This window comes from Penicillium pulvis (assembly GCF_028828015.1).
Source record: "Penicillium pulvis strain IBT 33274 chromosome Unknown contig_7_segment1_segment0, whole genome shotgun sequence".
Taxonomy (NCBI): Eukaryota; Fungi; Ascomycota; class Eurotiomycetes; order Eurotiales; family Aspergillaceae; genus Penicillium; species Penicillium pulvis.
Window position 1 is genome coordinate 1,838,555 of NW_026643079.1, and position 13,100 is coordinate 1,851,654.

The window sequence follows — 13,100 nt, forward strand, 5'->3', positions numbered from 1 at the left end:
AATGCAGTCTCAGACGTTAGTCGCGATCTGCCTCACGCGCCAGTAATTGATTTCCCTGGCAAAAAGGAACGAAAGTTGAGACTGGACACCAGACTCAATTGAAGAGCAAAAGCTGCACGAGCTGCATGAAGGTTCACGGGTGCATCCCTTTTTTTCCCGGTGCAGCCGAGTTGGTGGTGTTCAAACGGTGGAGAACTTACCGTCGCGCGGCGCGTGATTGGCCGCAGCGCAATCATCGAGTTCTTGACTTTTCCTCCAGAGCTCCATCATTCTCCCTATCTCACACTTCCCGCTTTAGGCGTCATAGAGATCGGTATGTCTCCCTTCCTTTATCATCATCGTTCGTCGCATTGTGTCAACCGTACTGATTCTCACGTCGCCACAGAACCCCAGGACTTTCATAGCATCGGTCGCCGTGCCCGGTTCCTGCTCACATAATGTCGTCCGCGTCGCCGTTACCTACACCCACACCCACCCAAAACGTGGTGCTGGACACTGCGACTCTGCCGCCAGCTGGCGCTTCGTCCGTCTGGGATCGCGTGTCGAAATGGGTATCTGAGAATAAGGCTCTGGTTTACACCATTGCCGGTGTCGCTGTTGTCGTCACCAGCGCCGGAGTTGTCTACTACCTGTCCGACTCCAGCAAGCCTGCTCCCCCTGCACACAAGAAGAGCAAGAACCAGCGACGGAAAGAGAAGAAGAAGGTCGAGGAGGAGAAGAAGGCCAAACCTGCCTCTGTTCAAGAAGGTATGTGTTCATTGCATCATACGATGGACTTCGGTGACTGACATCATAATCAGAGCCTGCTGCTAAGAAGGCCGATGAGCCTGAGGAGCTGCCCGAGGTTGATGAGGCGACCGTGGGTGAGCTGTCGGAGGAGGTGAGTTCCTGATGCTGCTCGAGCCCCTTTCCTCGGAGGATGTGCTGACATTGAATGAAAGACCCGAAAGGAGTACGCCGCCAAGCTGAAGGCCGCCGGTAACAAGGCCTACGGCTTGAAGGACTACCCCAAGGCCATTGATTTGTATGGCCGTGCTATTATCTGCAAGCCCGACCCCGTCTTCTACTCGAACCGTGCCGCCTGCTACAACGTCCAGTCGGACTGGGAGAAGGTCGTTGAGGACACCAGCGCTGCTCTTGCCATGGACAGCGAATACGTCAAGGCATTGAACCGCCGGGCTATTGCCTACGAGCACCTCGGCAAGTTCAGCGAGGCTCTCCTCGACTTCACTGCCAGCTGCATTATCGATGCTTTCTCCAACGACGTCAGCCGTAACTCCCTGGAGCGCCTGCTGAAGAAGGTTGCCGAGAAGAAGAGCCAGGCCATTCTTGAGGCTCGCAGCAAGAAGCTGCCCAGCGCCACATTTGTTTCCAACTACCTGCAGAGCTTCCGTCCCCGTCCCCTTCCCGAGGGTCTGGAGGAGACCGCTGAGCTGAGCGAGGACTCTGGCAAGGGTCTGCTGCGCAAGGGTTTGATTGCCATGGCTAAGAAGTCTGCTGAGGGTTACGAGGAGGCTGCTACCTCTTTCGAGAAGGCTCTTGAGGCTGGTGATCTCGAAGAGTTCGAGTCCCTGGCTCTCAACATGCGCGCTACCTTCACATACCTGGGCGGTAATGCCCCCGCTGCTTTGGAAGACTTGAACAAGAGTGTGGAGCTGCAACCGTCCCTGGTTCAGAGCTACATCAAGCGTGCTAGCTTGCACCTTGAGCTTGGTAAGCTAATCTCACGACATGTGGTCGATCCATATAACAATTTACTAATTGATGCGCAGGAAACAAGGATGCCGCCGCCGACGACTTCGAGCTTGCCATCAACAACGACAAGGACGACCCCGATATTTACTACCACCGTGCCCAGCTCCACTTCATCCTGGGTGAGTTTGCCGAAGCCGCCAAGGACTACCAGAAGTCCATCGACCTCGACCGATCCTTCATTTTCTCCCACATTCAACTCGGTGTGACCCAGTACAAGATGGGCTCCGTCGCCTCAGCTATGGCCACTTTCCGCCGGTCGGTGAAGAACTTTGAGGAGGTCCCTGATGTTTACAACTACTACGGAGAGCTTCTCCTTGACCAGCAGAACTACGCTGAGGCCATTGAGAAGTTCGATAAGGCTGTTGAGATGGAGCAGTTGAGCAAGCCCATGGGCATCAACGTCCTACCGCTCATCAACAAGGCCCTCGCCCTGTTCCAGTGGAAGCACGACTTCCAGGAGGCCGAGAACCTCTGCCAGAAGGCTCTGATCAGTACGTGACCATTCACTCGATTTCCCTTTGCCCCCAATACTAACTTAGCATTCTAGTCGATCCTGAGTGTGATATTGCCGTTGGCACCATGGCCCAGTTGCTCCTTCAGCAGGGCAAGGTCTCCCAGGCTCTCAAGTACTTCGAGCGCGCAGCTGAGCTTGCTCGTACCGAGGCCGAGATCATCAACGCCATCTCCTACGCCGAGGCCACTCGCACCCAGTTGGAGGTCCAGGAGCAGTACCCCCAGCTGGCTGCCCGCCTGAACGCCATGGGTGGTAGCATGGGCCCCGGTGCTCCTCCCATGTAAAAGTGAGGTTGTTGAATTAATGTCTGTCCCCCGTCACGCTACCAATATTTCTCCCATCTCTCTCCTTTCTTCGCTTCTGCCCTGGTCTCCCCAAAATCTGGAGTCGGGTTTGCAATGTCTCCTTTCCCTATTCATTCTATGATCCCAGTCTTTTGGCTTTCTTCGACTCATCTCGCAGTTGCCCAGGCTATTTTTTCTCTGCTTGTATTTAGTACCCCCACTGGCATATTCCCTTTCCACTTTATGTTTTCTTGATCTTGGGCAGCGGGGCGGAGATAACCGAGAGAGATGCCGGGAATTTTGGGGCCAAGGCTGTGTCCTGCCAACTGGATGTGCGCATGTTGGAGAGTAATCTGTGTACCATAGAGGTGAATGTGAACGTTTCCGATATATTCTTTTTGTTTTAGTAGTCTTGTACCTTGGGAGTATGAAAAGATGGTATGTCTCATGTGTTTGGGGTAAAGGGATCCACTCGGAATCCACATGATCCTCAAGTTCGATAAGAGAGTGCCCCACTTGTACTATAGCATCACCGTTGCCTTATCTGCCTAACCGTTTTGACCAGCACATCTTTCTCCTGTGAAGCCTTGAATAAAAAGAGTTTATTTTGTGTGCAAGTCCTGGTTCACTTAAGCCTGGTCCAAAGTTTCCTAAAGGTCCCGACCCTCCGTTTGTTTGAGCCTTGACCTTAACCTGATTCATCATCCTACCCCTCTTCCTCTTTCTTTCCCTCTTACCTCACCTTCCTCCCACCTTCCCCACCAGTATCTTCCCCTTATTGTTTCCTTCTCTACTTACGTCTCTTTTATCTTCTCACTTCACATCTCCTGCTGTGCACACCTTTTAAAGTTCGTCGGGCAACAAGTTAAGCTCTCCCACGCTTCATGGTCATCACCGTAACCTGCAGGCTTCCCCGGTCTTCTTAAGTATTCGGGCTGACATTCCAAAGACTCAGTCACCATGTCCGATCGTGAGCTTCGAGGTAAGTACTGATTTCTGGTTTCGTTTCTGCTTCCCCTGCGAAGATACCTGAACCATTTCCTTTTGCGTCTGCTGACGCAGCTGTTGCCTCAATAGCTCAGGTGACTCTTATCCCACTGGGGATAGACAACGATGTGACCCGACAAATTACTCTCGGCAACACCAACCAGACGATTATTATTGGGCGCTCCTCAAAGAGAGGTCTAAAGAACCGCCTTCCGCATCAAGATAATGGATGGTTTGACTCTCGGGTGATGTCGCGGGACCATGCGGAGTTGCTTACAGAGCCTGGAAAGATGGTACGATCATTCTCTACTGGTCGTCTTTCTATCGTGGTTATTATGCTGATGTATAAGTACAGATCCTCAATATCAACGACCTCGGTTCGACCCACGGAACATGGCTGAACAATAATCGTTTGATCTTTGGGGAGGCGACACCGCTACTCAGCGGAGATATTCTGCGATTTGGCGTTGATGTGGAACGTGGCGAAGGTTTGTCTTTATCTGCACATTGAAGGTTTAAGCTGACACATCCAACAGACGTTTTCCCGGCGCTAGTGGTTCGCTGCAAGGTCGACTGGTTGGGGCAGTATGTAAAGCCCCGGCACTGGCTTCCTAGGATCAGTACTCATTCCCTACTCAGGACTACACACGATGTCGAAATTACCCATGTGAACGATCTCCAGACCGTTTCCGAGCCCAAGCCCACCCCTCCACTGCGACAGACTTCAACCAACACCTTCTGCGTGCCCGACGATAGTGATGTCGAAGAAGTCACTATCATCAAGTCTATTGGGACCTTCGAGGAGACTGAAAACAATCCACCAGAAGATATCAAGGCCATGGTCTCTCCTGCGCTCACCTCATCTGAGACTCATTCTATCCCTGAGCACGTGGAGTGCCAACCTGATGGTCATGGTCCCAGGAAGCATTATCCGCCACCCCCATTCAATATTCCGCCCCCAGTCATTGCCGACCAGCAGTACCCGCCACACCCGTTCACCACTGATACAACTTTTGCCGATGGACCATCGGATTACCCCCGATTTGGTGTGAAGCTTTACAAGGATAATTGGTCTTCGGAGATCGAACGAGAGCTTAATGAACAGTTCGACGAAGAGAGTGAAGATGAAGATAACTCAGAGATCGAATCGGACTCTGACAGCTCCAGCATTGATGAGGAACGTTATGAGCTGGATAACATACTGCTTTCTGGCACTAAGTCTGGTGGAGCTTCCAGCATTGACTCTGCCTCCGATGTCGACTATCTCTCTGATGCTGCCTCTCCCTCTGAAGATGACTCTGCCTCTGACAACTCCGATGATTCCGATGATGGATCATCCGTCGAGGAGAATGAGAAGGAATGCATTGATCCAGCCTTGATTTACAATGAGTTCGCGCCCAGTAATATGCCCACCATTCCGTCGTTTACAGGAACTACCAATGGTGGCTCAGAGCCCAAATCCAACGAATTGAATCATCTGCATGATCTTCATGTGCGCTTCCCGAAGTGTCCAATTACTTCTCTTTTGAATTGCCCATCCTCGCAAACCTTCAACCAAGGAGATGTGCAGAAATCTTCCGACCCTATCGCTCATCACCAACCTAATGTTGAAATTCCTGGATATGTACCCAACCTGTACCGTGATGGGCCGTTTTCCTGCGATAACCTGGCTGACAAAGAGACCAATGAGACTGAATGGGTAGACATGCCTAGAGTCTCCTTGAAGCGCAAGGCTTTCGAAATGGAGACACAAGACGCCCAGCTTCCCGAGCTTATCGCTCAATCATCTCAGGAACCAAGCCTGAATCCCATTCAGCAGTCTCAGGTTACCACCGCGATTAGCTCCGCCTTGTCCGAGGTAGAGGCTCTGTCCGAGGCTGAGCCTCCGAGCAAGCGAGTAAAGTCATCACACTCATCGAACCTAGCATGCTACACAGCTACTGCCGTGGTCAGTGCTCTTTTGGGTGGGCTTGGCACAATTGCTCTTCTAGCAGCCCTGCCCGCTGAATACTTCCAGTGAACTCAGAACTTTGGGGTCTCCTAGCAGTGTTTCAGACGTTGCCTCTTCTCATTTGTGAAGTCAGGCATTTTCCCTGGCTGATCCAGCTACATGAATCGAACGAATTATCTTTCGGCGTTCCCTCTGCACAGGTGATCGGGGCCTTTCCACGGTATTTCCCTGTGAGTTTCTCGGTTACTAGAGATTTTTCGGTGGGCCAGTATGTCTCACGACCAGATTGGAGTTTTTGAGACAAGGAGTTTATGTGCGTTGATTCGGTGATTATTGATTTTTTGCTTCGAATTATGGCTAAACTCTCCTCGTTGCTGTTTCCCCCTTGTGTGATGCCAAAGTGGTTGTCTAGGTCGACTTCAGTATGCCTCAGACGGTATTACGTTGCTTATGATATCTACTTTTAGCAAGAAATCAATCCCCCCATGACTCAATTGACTTATACGTCTTGTTGTATCAGTTCCCATTTGTATCAACGCATTTATCGGCTGCTATCTGATCCTGACATGGCGCGTGACACGATCAGCACTCAGCCTTGGGATGCTCTGCATTGCTGCCAGGTACGGTTCTTTGTCGGCAGCCTCATTCAAAAGACTTGCTGTGATTTCATGCCACAGAATTCAAGGGTCCCAATCCGGATAAAATGGACCATGTAATTTTAAGTATGAAGATGAGTCTCACAGAAACCCCCTCGAGTCAAGAAGAAGAGGATATTGGACTGTGGGCCAAATGTCCGTCACATGTCTACCAAGGTGTACTTTGCATGGAATCATTCCCTCTTCCAGTAGCTTGCCCTGTCAGCGTCACTCCGTCAAGTCCGATTTGCCTCAGCTGCTAGCATGCCCCGAGACCCCGGACCAGACCCTGAGGCACCGAACCACCAGAAAGGAACGACAGGAGGACAAAAGTAGCGGTAGATTCACACAGCAGTAGTTCATCATTTGCTTTGAATGTCGCCTAGAAAGTCCGAGGTCATTCCACCTCGAATCAGATCGTCTACATTCTTTCTGGTAGAGCAAAGGATCGGAATTCACTTCATCAATCGGGCTGCAGCTCAATCCTCGTCATGTCAGCTGACTGGCCACTTTGTTTTGCTGTTTTGCATTGGACCTCGTCTGCCCATGTGTCACATGTCGACCAGAGAGCTTCTTTACAGAATTCAAGGCGTTCTTTCCTTGCTTTCTAAATTTCCAACCATTTCGAGGCCTCCCCTGGCCCACCGCGCATCTTAGTGCGAGCCTATGTTCTCCAGTCCGCGTTGAAATTCCGAGCCTAGCGCGTGATGGAGAATGGCTAGCTGCAGGTCAACTCCTTTTCTCAGTCGAACAAGCCCGAAATCCTTTCGATGGACAATCAATCTCTCAAATGCATCAACAGCTCGTAGGCGGTCCTTTGCAAATGGGCTAAGGCTCATGTACCCGCCGCCCACGGGTCCCACAAATCCAGGCACCTTTCTGAGTGCTGACTGGTACGGCTGCAATCTTGAGCGGAGAATAAATCCTGTCACCATGACTCAGACATTTCAGCTGGTGATAAGAGTTTTGGTGGACATAGGCCTCAACGGTTACCGGGCATCCCTTGCATCTACGTCGCCCGGATTTAGGCAACGCAGATTAGCAAAGAATGAGAATTGATGCCTTTGTCGGGGTCTTGTCCTAGCGTGGCAGTGCCCCGGGTTGCTTAATGCTGTGCTTGACGGCTACTTGCACTTTATATATCGAAGATATCTACCATGTCGTAATCATGGCGCTTCGAGAGTGAGAGCGCGAGAGCGTTACCCTCTTGTCGATGCCTTATATGATACAATTGGCCACGAGACCAAGATTTTGACGTGTTCCCTCGTCTCTGATTCGCTCATCACCGGGCAAACTTTCAGATTTATCATTCTTTTCTATAAAAGATTAATGGCAATCTACATTGTGATTCGAGCCAGGGGAGCCCTCTTCTTAATCCCTGGAAAAAGGCTCACACGAACCAAGATACACGACTATCACGTCCGTTTGTTCCGGAGGTGATTAATGGGAGCCAATACGCATGTGATACTCCGTCATCTTACTCTTCCATCCCCATATGTATGCGAACCCGACATGCATCTTGGAGGGGTCCTGCAATTTGTACTTGGAGGGGCGTACAAGGCCCCTCCAGCTCACTTCCGCTCTCGATCTTCTAATGACGTCCTCTGCTCTATTTCCATTGCTAGCTGCATACCATCCACCTGGTACCCTGACTTGCTCTCGATGTTGTATGCGTCTCGACCCCACTCAGTTCCGTCAATATGCAAAGGTCATCGCCTTGAACTGGAGGATCACTAGGTCGGACTCGTCTATGAATCTGACAAAGATCACCTCATTGTGATCCGTGTTCTCTTCGGGAATGAGATCATCCTCGAATTTTTTCCATGCAACTATCCGTGGATAGTGTCTCCATTCGGACTCACCGAATCCCGAGTCTAACTGACCTCCCCCTATTCGTACCCTCCGCCACATTTTTCTGCATTCATTGACAGGGGTATGGGTATTTTTCAGGCCCTGGGTACCTACTTCAGCGAATAATAGTCACAGGGCTTTGGTGGCTGCCATGAGGCTGGGACTTATTTTCCGCATTGGCAACACGGAGTCCTGCTAGGGGTAACGACCTAACCTTGGGTCCGATTCTGATTTTCAGACCCCGAATATTCCCATAGAATGATCCCTGTCCTATTTTTTCCTTGAGGAAACTGCCTCTGTTGAACGGCTGCGCAACCGGGGACACCGTTGCAGTCTAATAATGGTAAATGCCATTGACAACTCTCCCTTTGTGTGCACCTGAAAAAAGGGCGAACCACCACATTCTAGTTCCCGGCCGGTGGGATCAATCGTTCCTCGACAACAACGACCCACCCCACCAGCTCGGCCCGTTTCAACAACCCTGTATGGGCGCTACTAGGTACCTTAGTGTCGTCGTCCTACATGCCTTATTGTGCGCGTCCGCCGACGTACGCTCTCGAATATGGTGGGGCCTGGAACTGAACTAGACTAGACTCAATATGGCTCATGCGCCGCCATCCAATTCTGATGCCAGATCTATTCTAGGTTCTCTCATTGGTCAATGACCCTCCGGATATATGTGGCCTGCACGGATATGACCGGCTCATATCATTGAATAGAACCCAACCTGACCTGCAGTCAAGCTCACCGTTACAACGAATGACCTACTGACCATCCAGAAACTGGCTTTCAGTTGGTTTCCTCGGATCTGTGGTTTCTGCTAGGCGGAATGTAACCTTTACCCTGAGATGTCGTGTGCCACTAGGCCCTCGCGTGTATAAGAGTCGATCCTCGACTGCTCCTAACTCCGGACTCGTTATATTTTGGCCTGGGCAAGATTAAACCCTTGTCTGATTACTGGCGACAACGCGTTGCCTTGTTTCCCATTGTTCCGAAGTTTATTGATTTAGAGCCTGGTTGATAAAGCGCCATCTTCCTATCTTTTTCCAATTATCTTCAGCATCCATCAACCAACATAGAACGCTTTACAAAGGAATGGAAACTCTGCTTCCAGTCTCATAACTGCATTATTAAACTGCCAAGCTACCCTTGCAGCACTACCGATACTAGTGCTGTGCATTTATCTTGCTGCCTCACTTCACTGCGATCTGTTATTTTCAACCGCCACAATGGCTAACGCACACTCCCTTCTCAATCTTGATCCGGGTCATATATCCTGCATTGGCGGGCGGACCGTCTTGACCTGTCGGGATTGCGCCGGCAATGCCCCGAGGTACGTGCAAATAATCCACTCTACATACTCTCATGCCCTGATGTTTATTTCTTAGGGGTTCCATCTGTACTAGCTGTCATGGTCGGGGTTTCAACATCTTCATCTGTGCACGCTGTAATCCCGCCGCGGCTGCATCCTCTCTTAGGACTAATGCCACTGCCGCATCAGCAACGGCTAACACTACACCGGGATCATCGGCACCCTCCTCTCCAGGTTCTCTTAGCCGAACTCCTTCCACGTCTTACCCTTCACATTCCGAATCGAGAGCATCACGATCTTGGAAACGAATTGATGACAGTAATAGAGATAGAACGAGCTGTGGGCAGATTGAGACGAACACCCCTCGTGGTCTATGATCTATCATATGCTCTGCGTGTTGGTACCCGATTTGTCCTCTTCGCATATTATCCTAAATTCCTTTTTGCTAGTTCGTCATGGGTCTTTTTATTCCTTCATATACTGTTTATGCTGCCTGACTTTGCATTGCTGCGCTTTGTGGGCAGGTTGGATGCCTTCATAGGCTGTACATGGTTTTCTTTTTTGACTTCGACCACACAAATTTACAAAGTTGACACAAGGTAGCAGCTGGCTTGCTTCGTTCTTGATTTCTAGCTTTGCGTTAGCTTTGCTTTATCTGGAATATTTATGCGGCTTAGGGACTGAGGATAGCAATATAACAAAGTCTGTGACTTGTTCATCCATACATAATATATTTTCGAGGTTCTGATGGAGAACTTCAAAGTCCTTGAACATGATCTAGGTTTTGCATGCGCTCGAGAAGAAAGGCTTCATCGGGGATTAATTGTCGCGCGGTGCCCAGGTGATGGACAAGTCAAGTCTCAGTCCACTAGCATTTAGACCTCGGACAACCCGCCCGGACTGAATACGACACCAACATCTTCATATTACACTAAGTGGGTTGATACTTCAGACCCGTAACAACAAGAGATACGCTGATAGTACTGTGGTCTTGGTATCTGTTAAATCCCTTGGGAGTTTGTGGTCCATAAGTAGACTAGGGAGCTTAGCTGTTCCTGCTGGCATTTACTGAAAATGCATGCCCAGGTGTGACATTTTAATTAGGGCCAAATCATGATCAGTTGTTGAAACATTTGGAAGGATTCTTTAGACCAAGGCTGACCAAATCTACTTTTACAAAGATTCTCTAGTAGTGTTACTTATATTCAGAATCAAGTCGATGAAAAGCAGTTGGCGTCGTTATATTCGCTTGCGAATAACAAATGGGTATGACTGGGTAACATATGATCTAAATCTAAAACAGGTTCTGGGTCCGAGCCCGTAGCCACGGACCAGCCAAGTAGAGAGGCAAGCCCAGAGCCAGTACTATCCACTGGACTCCAGCAAATTCATAGAACATGGTATCCACACCCTTGGACTCCATCCAAGAGTACGCACCGGTAGCCAGTCCAAAGGCAACAACATTCTTTGATGTGTTGACCAAGACAAGGGCTTCACCGGCCGTTCTTGGGTAAGCGTCCACGACGTATGAGAGCATGACAGAGGGAACCAGGGTCAGTGCAGCGGCACTGATGGCAGCTCCGACAGCCGGGCGGATGTAGTTTTGTTGGTGTGCAACGGTGTATCCGAAGACAACAAGGCCAACAGGGCAGATCAGGAAGGGGAGGATCAGTGCAGGCAGACGGTGCTCAGGCTGGTGAACGTTGTTGTTGCGCTTGCGCATCCAGCGAGAGAGAAGATCGGTCATGGGTCCGGCGATGGGCCAGGCAACGACAATACCGATGAAACCGCTGAGAGAGAAAAGACCGAGACCGCCGGCGGTGAAGAGGTAGGGTGGTGGGGAGAATATTTCGGGGGAGAGGGTAGAAACGGCGACAACTCTGTTCAGGATTAGCAGATGATGAGTAAAATGGAAGTGAGTTTTGCTTACCCTCCAAGAACAACTCCATACATGAGCGATGCGATCAACACACCGGGAACCAGCAAGAGGGGGAAGGGCAGCAAGAAGAGATAGGCCAAGTGCTTGATGACTCCCTTCTCCTTTGCCTCTTTGGTGATGCCGAAGGTGAACAGTCCCTTCCAGTGGGCTCCGTAATCCATCTTGAGACGGTCGCCACCTTGGGATTGAACACGGACAGCCTCGACATGGCTGTGGGAGTCCTTCTCGACATCCTCAAACTGCTCAAGCTCCTCTTCAGACTCATAGGTAGTCTCTGGGAGGAAGAAGATGGCAGTGACAAAGTTGAAGGCGGCGAGGATGGAGCAGAGGATGAAAAACCAACGCCATCCCTTGGACTCGATGAGGAAACCAGCAATCATAGGGCCAATCTGTGATCCTCCAGATAATGCTGCGGCATAGAGGGCCATCGCGCTAGCGTAGTTGCGTTCAAAGAACAGGTCTGAGAGAATGCTGGGTCCAAGGGACTCGATCGCACCATAACCAAAGCTGGCAAAGACTCGAGAGCCAAGCAGGCTGTTGTAGTCCTTTGCGACCGCACTCCAAATACATCCGCCCAGGAACATCGCCATAGCGATGAGAACAATGGGCCGCTTGCCAAAGCAGAGGGCAAGAGGCATCCAGAATAGATTTGCCAGTCCCATGGACAGCACTGAATAAGTGACTAAGCCTGATAGCATCGAATCACCGATGTGGAAGTATTCTGCTAGAGAGCCAAAGCCTGTTGCAAGGCCGGACGAATACATGTTGCCCATGAAGACGAACAGGTTGACGGCAAAGAGGGCAGCCCATCGCACCCGATTGGGGAGGAGCTATACACAGGTTAGATCTCCGTACCATATAAATCAAGCAACACGCTAACATACCCTAGGATCGACGTCTGTCATCGCGGGTAAGAGTTTACTCGGTGGATGTGAAAGAAAGGGAGATATCGTATGATGATGGGAGGATTGGGAGAGAGATCAGCTCATATAAACAAAATCCGGCAGCTCAAGTCGGGAAAAACCAGACAAGCTACCTTGGGAATTCCATGTGAGCCAAAGCCCCTTTTCCCCGCAAATTGTTGGGTACGCAATCAATGCCATTGGTGATCACATATTTTCCCCGGGATGTCCGTGGGGTAGCTCGGATGCATCTCGGGACCGCATTCGGTCTGTGGCGCTATTAAGCGATGATTCCCACGAGCAAGGGCGCGACGCTAGACCGAACGGTTCTGTGGCTTGAAGTATTTTGCCGAGCTTTTGCCATGCTGAGCACCGTGTGCATTTTTTTCCTTTTCGAGGTTCATGCCCGATGTTGATCGGGCACTCGTATAGGATATGAGGAATTCATAAAATACACCAAGATCCAAAATGCGGGGTGAAGCCGGGCCGTTGCAAAGAACCCGTAACGCGTGGCATCTAGGCCGTGAGAACCATGGTCGGATCCGACCGATAGGACATCCCGGGGTCCATATTGTTATCATGCGTAAGAAAATTAGAAATCAATGCCAAAGCACAGCCTGCACGGGGTTGACAGGTGGAGAATGTGTGGATCCAGATCCTTCCAATTTTACCCCGCGAAAGTCAAAAATAAAGTCGAGCTTGTTGGGATAAGAAATCAAGTTTGTAAAATCTACAAGTTTTGGTACCAACCCTCACCCGGAAATCAGTTCTGAACAGTAGCGAGTTGACATATTCTCTCCGGCCTTTGAGACTATACATCACGAGACTGATGACAAAGACTACCATGAAAATGACCACAATCCACTAGAATTCGCAGCGTTCACCGGGATCTCCATTGGTCAAAGTGACCAAAATAGTAACGGAGGGGCCTCTGTCGCAAGCAAAAGCCCATGTTCCGCGAGAGATAGCC

The 13,100-nt window shown here is 50.3% G+C and overlaps 3 protein-coding genes across 3 annotated transcripts; 2 read left to right on the forward strand and 1 right to left on the reverse strand.

The window, feature by feature from the left end:
• Positions 1-437: 437 nt before the first annotated feature.
• Positions 438-2,553, forward strand: tom70 (putative mitochondrial outer membrane translocase receptor (TOM70); the record flags this gene model as incomplete). The annotated part of the gene is made up of 5 exons (XM_057068194.1): positions 438-747; positions 801-880; positions 942-1,713; positions 1,773-2,246; positions 2,303-2,553. 5 exons carry the CDS (start codon positions 438-440, stop codon positions 2,551-2,553), a joined length of 1,887 nt encoding a protein of 628 aa, XP_056919049.1.
• A 960-nt stretch (positions 2,554-3,513) lies between these two features.
• Positions 3,514-5,560, forward strand: N7503_008648 (FHA domain protein; the record flags this gene model as incomplete). Its single annotated transcript, XM_057068195.1, has 5 exons — positions 3,514-3,535; positions 3,631-3,833; positions 3,896-4,028; positions 4,077-4,125; positions 4,180-5,560. The coding sequence occupies 5 exons, from the start codon at positions 3,514-3,516 to the stop codon at positions 5,558-5,560; spliced, it is 1,788 nt and encodes a 595-aa protein (XP_056919050.1).
• A 5,023-nt stretch (positions 5,561-10,583) lies between these two features.
• On the reverse strand, positions 10,584-12,133 carry N7503_008649 (putative MFS transporter; the record flags this gene model as incomplete). Its single annotated transcript, XM_057068196.1, has 3 exons — positions 10,584-11,169; positions 11,220-12,058; positions 12,113-12,133. 3 exons carry the CDS (start codon positions 12,131-12,133, stop codon positions 10,584-10,586), a joined length of 1,446 nt encoding a protein of 481 aa, XP_056919051.1.
• Positions 12,134-13,100: the final 967 nt, after the last annotated feature.